The following is a 15,720-nucleotide window of genomic DNA, read 5'->3' on the forward strand; positions in this document are numbered from 1 at the left end:
TGCAACTGGAGGTGTTTATTTTCCTGTTCTTGTGCCTTTTTGCCTTTCCCAGGGATTTTATTGCTGGTGAAAGCAAGGGCCTGAAATCCATGTGAGTGTCTGTGCTGGCTGCTGCAGTGATCCCATCTCTGCCCACATGTTACCCATCCAATATTCCCCAAGCCCTTTACAGTGATGGGCTGGAACGGGCAGAAACACCTCAGCTTACCTTGGACCAGAACCTTTTTTGGGGTTTGAACCCGTGCATGAGGTTGGTGGTGAGGGGGCAGTCCCTCTCACCAGGATGGGATGAAACAGAGGAACATTGCAGGCTGGTTTATTGTCAGTGTTTCAAATCAGTATTTTTTATTACAGAAACTCATCAGGTTGCTCACACTGTGGCAGGAATTTAATTATATAAGGCACAGGGAACATTCAGAGGTAAAAAAAAAGAGTTCTCAGCCTGTGAGATTTAACCATCACTTTGCTCCTGTCAGGACCCTCTCTTATAAAGCAAAGTCCAAATACCTTCTCCCTTCCATCCTTTGCATCCCTTAAATCCACAACAGGAAAAAAAATATACTACAGCCTTTCCCTCGAGCATGTGGCAAACACGCCACTTTCTGGGCAGAAATATCCCTTCCAAGTCTGACACAGCTTCCCTGGAAGAGCAAGGCTGGAATTTAGGCACAGCCAAGGCAGAGGGGTGGGAAGTGCTTAAGGGCACTGTGATTTGGGGAGAGCCAAGAGCTTTATCTCACCTACAGCTGAATCACAACATCAGGGTGAGCCAGACACACCCCGGGGAACAGGCGGCCGCACCCCATCTCGCACAGAAAACACGACAGCAGCGGGGTCATTGAGTGATGGTGAAGCATGTAGCACTTTCAAACCTTTATTATTCAAGAGGATTTTACAGGATGGGAATAATTTCATCTTATTTGTTTTAAATTCTGTGCGCTTCCCTATTCGCTTGGTCAATTTATCTTTTTTTTTTTTTTTTGTGCCCAATAACTGCTAAATTCAAACCCTGGGAATGGGAGGGAAAAAAAAAAAAAAAGGAAAACAAAATCCTACCACTCTCTTTCTCACCCCTCTCCATCCTTCCTACCACAAGCTGGGTGGCCACAATGTCACCTGCAGCAGCTCTGCTTGAGAACCCAATCCTCCTACATCCTCTGGCTCTGCCTTCCTTCGCTGGCATCTGTGACTGGGGTGGAGAATCAGCTGAGAGGGTTTTGTGTCTGAGTGTCCAGGAACGTGCTGTCAGTGAGAAGTTAAGAGAAGTCCATCCCAGAGCGGATGGTGAGGCAGAGCAGATATTTAGCACAGGAACAAACAGCAGTAGAGACATAGAGAGAAAAGGCTGGTAAGAGCGTGTGGAAACAGCTGGGTGAGTAATCTAGTGGTGATAGATAAGGCTATGAATGAGGACTGTTATTTCTCTTAGCACCGTTACTACATATGTTTAGACCTATATTAGCACCTTGTTCCCAGGGAAAAACAAAACAAAACAAAAGCAGTTTAAAAACCAAAGGAAGTGGGAAGGTTAAAACATGACAAAGTTGGCAGCAGAGCAGGAAGGTGAGCGTTTAGATCACAAGATCCTTGTCTATATCCTCTGTGGAAGGAAAAGAGAGACAAAGTTAGGAGGTGGATACTGCCAGGGTCCCACTGTTCCTGTACCCTTCCCACTCCCCCCTGCTTCCCCTCACCCAGGGCTGGCTGTAATGCATTGCTTCATGCACAGAGGGGGTCCTGGGGGTGCTCTTCAGCCTCCCCTCCACCCCAGTTCCTGCCCTCCTCAGTACTTACGCTCCTTGATGCCAAAGCAGCTGGCCCACTCCTCCAGGGCGATGTACTTGTCGTTGTCCAGGTCACAGGCCTCGAAGAAGCGAGTGGTGCAGTGCTCCATGGGGATCAGGGGGGCACGCAGCGGGGCCAGCTCGGTGTGGGACAGGTACCTGCCAGGGTGACCAATGCTCACAGGAGGGAAGAGGCTGGCCCCAGCTCTCTGGTTTGGCTGATGTCCCTGTGCCCTCCCAGTATCAGCCACTGAGTGTCACAGACTGGTGTCTGCCTTTGCAGCCAGCTGTGCTGGTCACAAATCAGCCACCAGCTGGGGGTCTCTGCCAGTGCCCCCACCCACAGGCCTGCGTGTGTGATCACTCCCATGCCCATCTGCAGCCCACAGCTAAGCCAGCAGCTGCTATCTCAGCTGCTGAAGCTATCCCAGCGCCTTTGGACTAAGATATTTTAGGGCACTGTCAAAGAACAGTAAATCTGAGAAGAGAGAAACTCCACACCCAAGGGAGGTGGGAGCAGCTGGGGCTGGGGCAGGCCCCTCTTCCTGCAGCAGAGCAGTTTGCAGGAGGCAAAGGTGCCTCTACCCCGGCCTGGTTTGCCACAACCTCTGCCACCAGCCACCCACTGGTGTCACATCTCCAGCCTGCCTTGACACCTTCTACTGCCAAATCACCCTGGTCCTCAGGCAGGAAATGGTTCTGGTGAGGTCCTTGTCCTTGTCCTGCTCTGCTGGCACTCACCCATCAATGGGGTGCTGGTCCAGCTGCCCAAACTGCCAGTGCACAGGGAAGATGTACATGTTGTAGTTCTTCTCAAAGTCCCGGGCCAGGAGCTCCACGGTGTGGTCGCCGGCCTCCAGGCGCTTCTCGTTCTCATGGATCTTCTTCACCTGCCACGGGAGAGGCCGGGGAGGCCTTGTCAGCAGGGAAATGGGGTGCAAGGGGCGACCTCGGGAGGGTCTTTACAGGGATCCCACAGGTCATTCTGGACAGGTTCCCTGTCTGTGCTGGCCTCCACTCTGGGGGTGAGCTCCCAGACCCCTTCCCCTGTCCCCCACCTTGAGCTTCTGCTTCTCGGTCAGCAGGTTGTTGTCCTCGTCGCGCTCGTACAGAGTGATCAGCACGTTCTTGAGCCAGTCCCGCATGCGCAGGGGGAACTCGGTCAGCTCTGTGTCCAGGCAGGCAGGGATGACTGCAAGGCACACACAGGGCTCAGTGCAGCATCTGGACGTGCAGCTCCACAGCCTGGACACTCAGCCCTGCCGCCCTCCCACCTCAGCCCTGAGCTTGCCAGGGCCTTTGCTCTCCACCAGACTGTGAACATGGGGGCTGTGCCAAATTAGGGGTGCCTTTGTCTCAGGGAGTGGCTCCACTTACATTTGCAAGGCCCAATGTAGTCCAGGTGCAGCTTGTGTCCCTTCTTGGTTCCCTCCAAGGTGCACTTGGTGGCAAAGAAATGGCAGGAGGAGTCGTAGGTCTTGTTGTCAGTGCCACAGACCTGCACAGGAAGGGGAGATGCTGTGTGAGAGGCAGGGAGAGCCTCCAAACAAGATGTTGTTTCCTGGGGTGGGCAATGGCTCCTTCTACACCACCAGATGGGGACCAGCCACCCTGATTTTGTCTCCATGTGTCACCATCTCTGGCAAAGCCCTGGCCCTGCCCTGGGCCACCGAGCAGATCCTGCCCTCACCTTCTCGAAGACGCCGGCGGTGGCGGGGCAGCTGGAGGGGTCCTGGCACACACACATGGGCGAGTTGTTGTCATCCACCTCGCACACCTTGCCGTGCTTGCAGTGGTGGTTCTGGCAGGGGTCTGGAGCAGGAGGGGAGCAAAGTCAGAGCCAGCCACATCCTCACCTCCCACGAGATGCTCAGGGCACCTCAGCACAGAGGGAAGACTGAGACTTCACCAGGGACAGCCCCCACATCTATTCTCCCACTGGTTTCCAGAAGTCCATGTTAGCCCTGGGGCTAATCCTGGACTCCTTTCTGTAGCCACACCTATGGCTTTTGTGTTGCAAAGATGGGCTTACAGAGAGCCCAGGGCTGGAAGAAGCCATGTGCCTCTTGCTTTGAATGTACATCCAGGCTGGCATTGTCCTTGTGCTACAGCCCTTCCCAAAGGAGCCCCTCACTGCTGGGGGTGGCTAAAGCTCCCCCACACAGGGAGGGGACAGTGTCCCTGCCAGCTGGAGGGCAGGGGAAGAGTGACTTACTCTCTGCAACAATCTCCTCTACGTCCTCAGTGGGTTCCTCGAACTCTCCCACCTCCACCTGGACAGGATTAGCCCCCACAGGCTCCTGCAAAACAGGTTGGTGTTTCTGCTGTGGGTGCACAGCCCCAGCTCCTGGGGGGCAGAGCAGCCCGCCATGGCTCCCCAGAGCTTTGGGGATGCTCTTTCCAGAGCAGTGCTGAGGGGATGGGTGAGGAGGAGGGACAGAACCACCTACCTCTGTGGTGGGATCTTCGATGACCTCTGTCTCATCGGGCAGAGCCTCCTGCTGCAGAGGAAAGTGCACATGAGTGGGGGGTCCATGGGACAGACCCAAGGGGGGTGACCCACTGGAACAGGCAGTAGGGCCACTCTCAACTTGCCCCTCATTCCTCAGTTCTTTATTTGTTATAAAAGCAAATCCCCATCGGCTATTCCAGATGAACAACCCTGACTTACCGGCGCTGCCAGGGCTTTGCCTGCCAGGCAGAGAAGGAAAAAAATCCAGGCCCTCATCTTTCAGCAGACCTTGAATAAAGCAGAGGGAAAGGAGGGATGAGGAAGGAGGCCACTGTGTGCCGCTGGGCTCCAGGCTGGGCAGACACTTTGAGAAGGGTGTTCTCTCCATTTCCTGCCTTGTCTGTTCAGCATTACAGACCCACATGCTGGCTTTTCTAGCCAAAACCTTGGGCCAAATCGTGCTTCCAAGATAAATTAGTTTGATTTTGCAAAATGAGACTGTGGGGTTTAGATGTCTGTTCCTCTCCTGGATGCCTTTAGGAAAATCACAGTCAAAATGGCTCTTTCCTTCTCTGGAGGGGTTTTTTTTTCACCAATCTCCCCACATTTTTCATGTTAAAAATCCCCTGATAGGAGTGCCAGGTACAAAGAATGAAACTCTATCATCTTAGTTGTCAATCAGAAGAAATATGGAAGTGGATGAAGGAAAGAGATAACAGAGAGACAATGAGACAGAGCACTTGAGAATCAAATCCTTTAGAAAACCCCTTCCCCCATGGACACAGGCATCCCTAGGGGTATCAGACATCAGTCCCTCATCCCCAGCACCCCAGAAAGTTGGTTTGTCTATTGTTTTTCCCTTTCCTGCTCAGTCCTGAGCATCCCCAGACCGGGTTTGAGGGATCCAAGGCTTTGTGGCTGTGTCCTGCTGGGAGACGAGCTCCAGAAGGATGAGCCCTTTGCACCCTGCCAGTCTGGGCTGTTGCAGAGCCTCTGCAGGAGAGGCAGCCCAGCTAACAGCGGCTGCGGTGTGAGCCAGGAGAGCACAGCTGGTGACATCCCCGTGTCCTTGTCCCCCCCCCGGTTCCTGTTTGGCAGGGCCGAGCCGCTCTGTGTGCGGGCGGAGAGGAGCTCAGCTGGCCGCTTAATATGCCGGTGGCATTCCGCTGCTGACAGCGAGGGCTGCCCGCTCCCTTCCGCCCGCGGGGACACTGAAACACCCCCGTTCTGTCTCCTGCCAGCCAGGGGACCTGTGCCCCTGCCAAGCCTTCCCTTCCGCCTGCCCTCCTCCGCTCCACCTGCGCCCAGCCCGCCCTGGGGCCAGGCACGGAGAGGGATTTGCTGGGACAGAAAGTGTTGGACGAGGTTTCTTCTTCTCTCCCAGGATATCTAATGTCACTGCAGCCTTTTCCTCCTGGTGCACAGCAGCTCTCTGGGTGTGAAACCACACCAAACCTGCCCTGCTGCCAGGGCACCAACCGGGCTGGGCTCTGCTTCCTAATTTAGAGGGTTTGGCCACTCAGAGAAAATCCTCTTTCCAATCTCAGGACCTCACCCAGCCTCTGGTGGGGTGTCTGTGCTAAGTAGGTTTCAGGGAATGAAGGGCAGTTTTCTTGGGATGTCAGAGGGCTGGGAGGGGCTGGTGGGGATGGCTGCTGTGGTGGCGTGAAGGGCCTGTGGCAGAGGAGCTGTGGGGAGGGGTGATGAGCTCTTTGGCTCTGTCGAGGCTGCAGCTGAGCAGCTCCCTCCTCTCCTGCTTGCTGTGAGCTGTCCCTTTGCCTCGACTTGATTTGTTCTAGAGGTTTCTGTGAGCTCTGCCAGCATTTGCCAGCAGAGATCACTGGTTCTTTCTTCCTGGAAGGGCTGTTTGGGGAGGGAGGTGGAAAAGTACAGGTGATTCTGGCCATCTTCTCCCTTGCTGGTATCCCCTGGCTAGTAAAGGCTCCTCCTGGGCTTCTCCCAGGGGCTTGTTTGCTTTGGAAGGTGCTCCGAGGTTCAGTGATGTTCACTGGGTGCTGCCCAGCCTGGAGGAGAGGGCAGTGCATGCACTTGTAGAAGGTGGCACTAAGAAGAACCCAACCCCATGCCAAGGCCATCTTAGATAATTTCCCTGGCTTTAAAAAAGTCTTGAATTTCAAAGTCTGGGCATGCAGTAAGTGGGGTCAGGGAATTACATGTTTGCTAGGAGCCAGCAGACAGCTGGAGCTGCCAGTGTTGTGTTTGGAGGAAGAGGGAGCATGAAAAATTCTGAGCAAACAAGCTCTGCAGAACTGTCTTGTGCCTTAGATGGTAAAACAAATTTATTATAAAATAACAACATTTTGGAGGCAAAGCCTGTGCAGTGAGGACATTGCAGTGTCTGTGTGCCCCTGGCTGGGTTCCAAATGGTCATTCCTGAATGCCTGGTGGCCAAAAGTCCTGAAATAACAGCTCAGGAGGCCTGCACACAGGGTTGCTCTATCAGGATAACGTGGTCCACGGTGCAAGTCTCCCTCCTTGTGGAGCAGCCACAAGGCTGCTTGGATAGCCTCTTGCTATCCAAAAGGATGCTCTTTGGAGCTGGAAGCTGGGCTGCACCACGAGCTTGGCATCCATCCCCCTGCTGGAGGGACTTGGGAGGATCCCTGAGGGGCTCTGCACTGGGAATGCCTGGCACTGCTTTGTGAGCCCCATGGAGGGCAGAGGGCAGCAAAGGGGGTGCAGCCAGGGGGTCATTTTGGACAGAAGAAAACAGGGAAAAAGGTTTTAGCAAGCAGGGACTTAGGCCCTTCTGCATCCTAAAGGAATGAACACTAGCACGTCACAGGATGCTGGAAACCTGCACAGAAAGGGCTGCTGGATATAGAATAAGAGAAGCTCCATGGTCACCACGCTTTCCTCAGGCCTGCCCTCCTGAATGCTGTGGATTGAGCAGACAGCAGGGCACCATGGGCTGCAGGACACATGGGCTGTGCAGATTTTTTAATACCTGATCCCATTTGCATGCTACATGGGGACTTCAGCTCCCAGTCACTCTTTAAACAGAGTCTGGGGGCTCCCCCAAACCCCTCTCAATGGTTGAGCTCTCCAGCATGGCCCTCAGCACCAGCTGCTCATTTTGCAGCCATACCCCAGAGAAGAAAACCAGGGGGTGTAGAGAGGGCTGAGGCTGACCCTCAGCACCTCCACAGACTCCAAGCCAGATGCTCTGGGGAGCTCTTTACCACACTCCCCCCAAGCTTGTGGCACCACCATCAGCTCCTTCTGACAGGGAACATACCCTGCAGTGATGCACAGAGGAGAGTCTGTGCCACTGGGTCTTTCTGGGGACCCCATGCTGGGGCCTTCGTGGGTTGGGAGGGCACTGATGAGCGGGTGCAGCCTCCAGGAGAGGCTCCCTGCACCGTGGAGCGGGGTCCATGTGGTGCTGGCCCTGTCCAGGGTTGCGTAAGCCCTTTGGGATGCCACGTTAGCGTGGGGAGGAGTCTCTCCCTGGCCACTTTGACAGCTCCACCCCGAGGCCACCGGGCTCACCCCAGCTGCCACCCCTGCGACGCCGGGCGAGGGGCTCTGCTGCCTCCTCCCACTGCGGCCACGGAGGCAGGAATGGGCAACGGGGGGGCACAGCCCCAGCCCGGCAGCAGGGTCTCCTGCACCCACCCTCCCTCTGCTCACTGCTCATCCAGGTCTCTGGAGGATCTGACATTCCCCCACCTCACACTGAGTGAAAAGCAAAGCTGGTCCAGAAAAAGATTCTGCCAAACCCAACTGGGGCCACAGTGTTCAAGGTGCAGATGGGTGACCAAGTGTGACCCCCACGGAGACACCACACCAGCACTGGGTCCCCACTGCCTGGCCCTGCCCTCCCTATGCAGGCAAGACCCTCCGAGCTTTACTCAACAGCCACTCCCAGGCTAAAATTCCATTTGAAGCTGGAGTTGTTTGCGTGAGTTCCCATGACGCTCCCTGCTGAACAGGTCCCTGCTCGTTCAGTGCCGGCTCACCCAGATGTGCTGCAGCTGCCCTGGGTGCCTGGGGAGCAGGGCAGGGGACTGGGCAGGAGCCAGCCTGGCTCCTGCCACCTGCACAGACCCCTCTCATGCACTGTGCAGGCTCAGAAAGCCACGCAAGGTTTAGATGGAAGCGAAATTCCCTTTAGCTCACACACACATTTTGAGTAGAACACAGCAGGGGAAAAAATCTCCCTACCCCATGTGCCTGTGTAGAGTCACATGAAGACACGGCTACAGCACAGCACTGTGTGAGCCCATTCCCTGTGCTGGGAGCTGAGCAGCTCTGTGAGAGCTCAGAAATGCTCAGATCTTGCAGGGCTTGTTGATACAACAGCAAGAGCCCAGCCCCATCACAGCTGTGTGCTGAAGCTGTCATAGTTCCTCCAGGTTGCGGATTGAACCCATAATAGAAAACACTTAAATTAGTACCAAGAAAAGTGCCTGGATTTGCCATGGGCTGCAGGCAGCCACTCATGGATGAGCTCTGTGCAGACAGGCGAGACAGAATTTTGCTGTCCTGCCTGAGCTTTTTCTTTTGTGTGGGCTGGACCTAAGGGAGTGTCAAAAGCAGCCTGGATGCTTTGTGCCAGGTGCGGGAGGTCCCTCCGGGGGTGCAACCAGCTGATCCCACAGAGCAGGCAGAGAAAGAGAATAAACTGTCCGATAAATATTCTGCAAAAATGCAAACCATCTCCAAAGCATTCCCTGGACCTGCCCTGCCACAGCCGCTCCAGCGATAACAGCCCCGACATCCCTCAGACCAGAGGACCCAGAAAAGGTTTCCATGGGAGCCGACATTCCTCTGGGGCTGAGTCATGGAAGAGCAGAGTGTTGTGGAAGGAAGGGCTTGAAAAAAAGTTCGAAAAGTTTATTTCTGCTCTTCCCCCTCCCAACACCGCCCGCACCCCTGCTCCTGCCTATGTGGCAGACAATGGCTTGGCTTTAGCTGCTGTGCCGGACGCAGCAGCTTTTCTGTTCCACTTAAAACTTGCCTGGCCGACCCTAACAAACAACTGCGATTAACTTTTGTCCTTTTGGAGGGATGCTGAGTTTTTGGGCTGTTTCAAGTTGGTCGTCTCTGAGGACTTGGGAGTACTGGTGACATTCCCAGTACTCCTGGTTTCACTCCAACTTGAAACTTTTGCTTTTCAGTTTGGGTGGGAATTCAGCCCCCAACCGGTTGAATTTCCCTTTTTTTGGCTGGATGCAACAGAGTGAAGCTTTCTTAGAGAAGGGACACAAAGAGCAGAGTGAGACTGTCACGTCAGCGGGCCAGGAAGGACAGCAGCTGCCTTTAAAGGAAACGAGCCCTCTTCTCTTCTGTGAGGACCTAAAATTGTGCCTGACGGAACCCAAGTTCCTAAAACTTAATAAAACACCCCAAAAGAGCTTTGCTCCTCCTCTCCCGCAATATCTCCGTTTCCCTAACAGTCGATCAACCAGAGTTTGGCAAGCCAGGGCAGCAGTCTTGAAAGGCTTTCAGAGTTTGCTTGGAACAAAAAGCCGAGTGTCTTTTTTTTTTTTTTTTTTTTCCAAAGGAGAAATAAGATCGGCTACACTGAAAAAATAAAACCGCTGGCATGAAGTCGGCAGCTCTTTTGTTCTTCCTCTGGATACTCTGGTGAGTAAAATATCACCTGCCAACACACCTCAGGCTGGGAGAAGTGGGGACTGTTCATCATAACTACATCTGATTTTCTCTACAGGTTGGTTTGATGTGCCCAGACCTTGGTGTCATGGATGTCACTAAAGAACTACCCACCAGCTGAAAACACAGAGGGGGAAAAGGGAGGAGAGAGAAGAATGAGGGCAAGTTAAACCTTTACAGTCAGATGCCACCAAAGCATTGAAGCTCTGGCAGCGAAATTGAGTAAGAGACAGTTTAGAAGGGGAAATGCTGCAAAGAGGAGAAAGGGGTGAAGTCAGGAGGGGTCTCTAAATGCACCACTTGGGGTGGAGAGCGTCCAGCTCCCCATCCCGAGTGATGCATTGCCAGCATCGGATGCACTCCCCGGGTTGGGACAGCGGGTCCCGGGCCAGGAACCCCCATGAGCGGGGCTGTGGGAACCCCCCTGTCAGGAGCAAAAGCACAGCAAAGGCAATTGCAAAGCTCGGGCCATACCTCGCAGTCCCGGCAGCACGGCTGAGGGAACTTCAGGCGCTTGGACAGGCTGGAGGAATCTGCAAGTTTTAGAAGGAGGCAGGAGGAAGCCAAAGGGTGGGCTGGGTTTCCCTCTGCCTCTCCCCCTCCTCCTCCTCTCTAGCTTTCCAAATCGGTCTCTTCCTCTCCTCCGCTTCCCAGTGGGCAGTCCCTGAGCCTGGCTCCAAAGGATAGACCAGAGAAATCAAGCTGAAAATCAAAGGGTCCCTGTCAGGGGCAGAGCAGTCCCCAGCGCAGCCCTCCCAGCAGGGTCCTGGCACAGCAGTTGCCTGCAGTGAGTTTCCAGTTCTCCATCTCTCTCGGACTGACAGCACACGGGGATAGGGGAATGCCATCTCTCTGCCTGATTTTGCATCTCCTAACACCCCGACCTGCTGCAATTATAATGTTAAATGCTGTCATTTCTCAGCGGAGTAGCTCAGTCCCTGAACTGGTGTTTCCCATCCTCAGGAGGATGCAGAGGAAAGCAGGAGAGTTTTTGCTTCTTCATCCTGTCTCCTAACATTGCTGATATCTGTGACTGCCTTGTGGAGAGGGAGAGGAAAGAATGACCCAGAGAATGTGGAGGATAAAGACATATCTGAAATTCTGTAAGTAGGCAGAGAAATGCTGTGCTGGTAGATGTGACTGTCAGCACAGTGGTCTCTCTGTTGTGGTTATCACCCAGCAGATCTGGACTGATTGAACAAAACCCAGCCAGAATTGCCACTCAGCTGAATTTGGTGGTCTCCTCAGACATCACTCACTATTTTGACTTTACAGATCATAACTCAGCTGGAACAGTTGCCCAGCCAGAGTCAGCCAAGCAGCAAAGCTGTTTGGAGTTGAGTTTTCCCATCTGTTCCTCTCTATGCCCAGGGTGAAAACCCAGCTTCTCTCCCCTTGCTTCTCTCCATGGCTGAGAGGATCTGAGGTGCATCTGCTCCCCCAGCACCGGCATGGCCTTGGCACTGCACTGCAAAGGAGAACCAGTAGCCAAAAATTCCTACAGTTTGGGCATCCCCAAAGAATGTCTCTGTGCCATACAGAGCTGTCCTGAGCCCCATGGATAATCCAGCTCTTTGCAGCTTGTGATCCTCCTGTGGCATCAAACCTCACCCCGGGGCTTCTCTCCAGGGCAATGGAAGGTAGTGTCTCGTGTAGCCAGCAGGACTGAGGACATCTGGGCACCAGCAGTGTGATTGTGGATGCTGAGTGAAGGACACTCGAGATCATAGCAAAATTCGACATTGTGTTTTGTCTTGGCTGCCTGGGGTTTGGGTTCATTCTTGATTATGTGCTATCTTTGAGAGGGCTGAGACATGAACCTGGGTGGTGCTTAACCCTTGCCACTGGTGTTACTGAGGATTTAGATGTCAACACAGGGACTGGCCCGTGATGACCTGCCAGGCTGTGCTGGCTCCTTGCTCTGTAGGATGCCTTTGTTGTGGCTCTGTATCTGCTCACTCCTCACTCGGCCTTGCGGCACTTCTGCTGCATGTGAGAGGTCAGATGTAAGACTAAACATCCCATGGACAACAAGGAAAAAAATATAAACAGGACAGAAAGGGAAGGCAGAGGGGAATGGAGGAGGGGTTAATGAAAACCCATCATCACTTCCCAGTGAACAATCTCTGTGATCAGGCAGCTCAGGAGGCTGGTGGCAAAGAACAAGAGAAGAAAATCTTCTCCACCCATTTCTTTACCTGGCTGCACACTTCCCAAAAGCCATCCCTGGGTGCTGATATGAGGATGTTGATACCACTCACAGAGTAATAAATATTCCACATGACCCTCCCTGTGGAGGCTGGATTTGTGATGGTGTCTAAGACTCCATGGGTCCTTCTAATGCAACCGACTGGAGCACCTTGTCCTCCCACCACAAGTGTCCGTGCCTCCCAGGTGCAGCCCAGTGCCAGTTTGGCTCCAGAGGTCAGACATCCCCTAAAACAAAGTTTCATCTTCTTAAGTCATAACCCAGGGAGCTGGACACAGCTGTTGAATGCTCTCTGCAGTGGATTAGTCACGGCTCGCATTGAAATTGTACCGCTGCTGGTTCTTCTCCTAAGAAAAAAAAAAAAAAAGACATCTGGAAAAAATTTTAGAGAGAAAAAAAAAAGAAGAGAAAAGAAACCATGACTTTTCTAACTGACAACGTGGCAATTGCTCTGCACTGTAGCCTGAAGTTAAGCTCTCTACTTAGGGCTTAAACAAATGATAGTGGCCACAGAGATAATTACAGCAGGGATTTCTTTATGGATGTGGCGGCTTAGACCCTGGGTCTGAGTGAGAGCAAAAAGCAGTGATGCAGTCACATCTGGAAATGGCCCCCAAGCCCATCCTGCGAGCCCAGGGGATTGGGAGTGAGGGGTGCTCTGTGCACAGAGTGGGGACAGCCAGGTCCTGTGCATTGGGAAGGACACATTGCCTGGCACCAGCACTGGGATGGAGGGGGATCATAAACAGCCTGGAGCAACTGGCTGGCTCTTTAAACTCAGCAGCTTTAAAGAGCTCCTGAAATGACTGAGAGCTTGCAAAGGAAGTCCTGGAAAGTCCTTTCCACTCTTGTAAGGCTTAGTGGGGTCATCAAAGAGGAGATTTTTCTGTCAGGCTGCCACGAGGAAAACTAGACCTCACACATATTTAGAAAGCTGTTTTATGACATCTGGGGCACTGGATGAGCAGGAGATTGCCCAAGGGGCCTCCTCAGTCCTGGGAACCCTGGCAGGGCTGCAGCAGGTCTAGCTCAGGCTCCTGACCCTGTGCCAGTGGGTGCTTTGGGCACAGCAGATGAACCCCAGGGCTCCCAGTGCTCGCTCCCAGCTCGAGTGACTGCACAAACTCAGATGGAAACAGCAAACAGGGCAAGACCCTTTGGGGCTTGAGCTATTTTACTGCAAAGCCAAGAGGTCTGGAGGGGTGAGGTTTGAACTCCAGCTAACCCCAGTTCAAAATCCAAATTTCTTCATCCTGCTTTGAGCCAGGCTGGGCAGATCAGGACTGGTGCAGTTGAGAAAACCCTGGTGCTTTCCAAGAGGGGAACAATTTTGCTGTAAGAGATGGAGAAAAAGGCAAGTGAGCAGCTCTGTAGGAGTGATACAAGTGTGGATTAATAATCTTGCTGTCCCCTGGTCACAAGTCTGTCAGTGTGAGGAGCTTTTCCTTCCCTCTGCTCTGGGATGGATTCTCTAATGAGTTTTTCTCTAGAGGATGTATCTGCATTAATTCTGGTGGATGCTGCTGCAAAACAATGAACCCAAAGTGCATATAAATAAACAGAATGCCCTGGAACCACTGTGGGAATGTAATTTGCTAAGTCTTCATCTCTGGATGGGTGGCTGAAGGCTGAGCTCCTCGCAGGTGTAGGGCAGTGTGGGGGAAGTCAATGGCTGCAGGGGTGGGAGCCCAGAACCCAGCTCAGGAAAAGTTGAGAGTAAATGCAGAGCAGAGAGAAATCTGCTTATCCCAGGAATTTCCCATCTCTCCTGCTCTCTGGGAGTGTGTCAGCTGGAGGGTTTCTGGCTTTTTCCATTTCAGAAGCAGATCAGAGGCAGAAGGGCTGTGCTCTCTCTGGGCTTGCACTAAGCACATGCAGGGCCGCTGGAAGCACCATCTGCACAGGGCAGGATGAGCCCAAAATGCCCTTGGAACACGCCTGAGAGTGGCTGTCTTTGTCCTACGTGGGGCAAGGAATTCTTCCCAGTGGGATGGGACTCTGTCCCTCAGCTGAGCTGTGGGACTGATGCCTGGTTCAGATGGAGCAGATGGACACTCTCAGTCTCTTCCGATGCCTGCACTGGGGTGCTGGTCAGAAGCAGATGGAGAAGGAGATGGATTGCAGATTCTCAGCTGTAATCCAGAGGCCAGCAGGGCAGGGGATGGAAAGGCAGCTGTGCACAGCTCTGCAGTGACTCATGGCCTGGGAGCAGGCTGCAGAGCTAGAAAGCAGGACAGACTTACTGTGGGGTGTCTTGTTCTTTCCATGATGTGTGTGGACTCTCACAGCTGTCCCAGGGTTCTCTGGTGGAAGGCTCTTCCATGCCCCATGGGGAAGGTCTCTGCCTCTTTCAAGCTCCCCTTGCATTATCATCTCACTCACTTGCAAATGTGTGGGGCTGCAGTCTTGGGAGAAGTCTGTCTGTCCTCCCTGAAACCAAACTGAGGCCAAAGTGGCAGGGGAATAAAATCCATCACCTTCCTCAGCTGTGGAGCAAAAGAGGAGCTCTGTGTGCTGCAGCTGCCCCTGCATTGCCCAGGATGCTGCTCCTGGGCATTCCATGTGAACACACAGAAAGGGTGGTAGAGAGAACCCCTCTGGCTGTAGCCCCCCACCCTGTCCCTGTGGCAGAGTCCCCACAGCCCTGCCTGGGGACATCACACCAGGCACTGGCAGACAGGACACCTCCTCAGCTGATTTGAAACTCCCAGGCACATCCAGCTGGCTGAGTTTGGTCCCAGCCCAGCACCTACAGTATCCAAAGAACCTGAAATTCCATCCCAAAAGGCCTCTTCCTTGCTGCCAGGGGCTGCACCCTACTCTTCCTGGGCACAGGGATGTTGAGTGCCTGAATTACAGTTGGGTGTCTCAGCCCAACTCTGCTCTTGCTTGAGACCTTGTGCTGGAGTTGTGCCTGTGACTTGCAGAAGAAGAAATAAAACTTCCAGGAGGGAAGTGCTGCTAACTCCAGGTAGTCCCACCTTATTTCTGATGTTTACCTATGATGCACTTTTGAGTCCTCTTGAGCCTGACAAATGCGGTTTGGCAGTTTTTGAAGGATATGAATAGAACTTCTTGAGGAAATAAACAGGAATCCACTCTCAGGCCCCTGGGACATGTGGGGAGGGAAGCTCCTAGGCTGCAGTGGCAGCTCTTTTCCATGGAGAAATACAGTCTAAAAGGCAGCTTTGGTGGGAATACCCAGGTGAAGCTGTGGCAGCCCCAGAACATCAAATGTCATCTGGAAAGCAGAGGCAATAACCATGGGTGAGGAAAAGACCAGAAAGACAAATTCCAGGGTTCACAAGGCTCTCTGGGGCCAGCTGCATTTGTTTTTTTGGGCCATGAGTGTGAGGTCCTCTAAGAGAATCTTGATTCTCAGATGAGTTTGCCACTTACCCCACAACCCTTTTTAATTTCACCAGCCACACCACCTTACATCTAAGGGATGGAAACAATGGTTTTCCTGAGTCATTTACAAGGCTCCCCTTTGGGAACGTGATGCAGTGGTTAGGCTGGTGAGTGTCCAGTGGGGCCAGGCAGTGATGGGGCAGAGCTGCCATGGATTGGGATTGCAGCTGAGGCAAAGCAGGCAACAGGGTTTGGTGTCCTCAGGATAACTCGCTGTTCCCAGG

The 15,720-nt window shown here is 53.3% G+C and overlaps 1 protein-coding gene across 1 annotated transcript; it reads right to left on the reverse strand.

Annotated features, from left to right (window-relative positions):
* Positions 1-300: 300 nt before the first annotated feature.
* SPARC (secreted protein acidic and cysteine rich) lies at positions 301-10,453 on the reverse strand. Its single transcript, XM_053956805.1, has 10 exons — positions 10,351-10,453; positions 4,456-4,524; positions 4,235-4,285; positions 4,000-4,084; positions 3,475-3,596; positions 3,162-3,282; positions 2,843-2,976; positions 2,526-2,674; positions 1,795-1,943; positions 301-1,600 (listed from the first exon to the last, which is right to left on the reverse strand). The coding sequence occupies exons 2-10, from the start codon at positions 4,510-4,512 to the stop codon at positions 1,572-1,574; spliced, it is 897 nt and encodes a 298-aa protein (XP_053812780.1). The 5' UTR covers positions 4,513-4,524; positions 10,351-10,453; the 3' UTR covers positions 301-1,571.
* Positions 10,454-15,720: the final 5,267 nt, after the last annotated feature.

Source organism: Vidua chalybeata, chromosome 15 (assembly GCF_026979565.1).
Source record: "Vidua chalybeata isolate OUT-0048 chromosome 15, bVidCha1 merged haplotype, whole genome shotgun sequence".
In the NCBI taxonomy this organism is placed as follows: Eukaryota; Metazoa; Chordata; class Aves; order Passeriformes; family Viduidae; genus Vidua; species Vidua chalybeata.

Excerpts from the sequence above, each read along its gene's own strand:
- SPARC (XM_053956805.1), bottom strand. The coding sequence starts at position 4,512 with ATGAGGGCCTGGATTTTTTTCCTTCTCTGCCTGGCAGGCAAAGCCCTG. Across the intron at positions 3,597-3,999 it reads AGAGGAGATTGTTGCAGAGA|ACCCCTGCCAGAACCACCAC; the intron begins GTAAGTCACTCT and ends CTCCTGCTCCAG. Across the intron at positions 1,601-1,794 it reads CTGCTTTGGCATCAAGGAGC|AGGATATAGACAAGGATCTT; the intron begins GTAAGTACTGAG and ends TTCCTTCCACAG.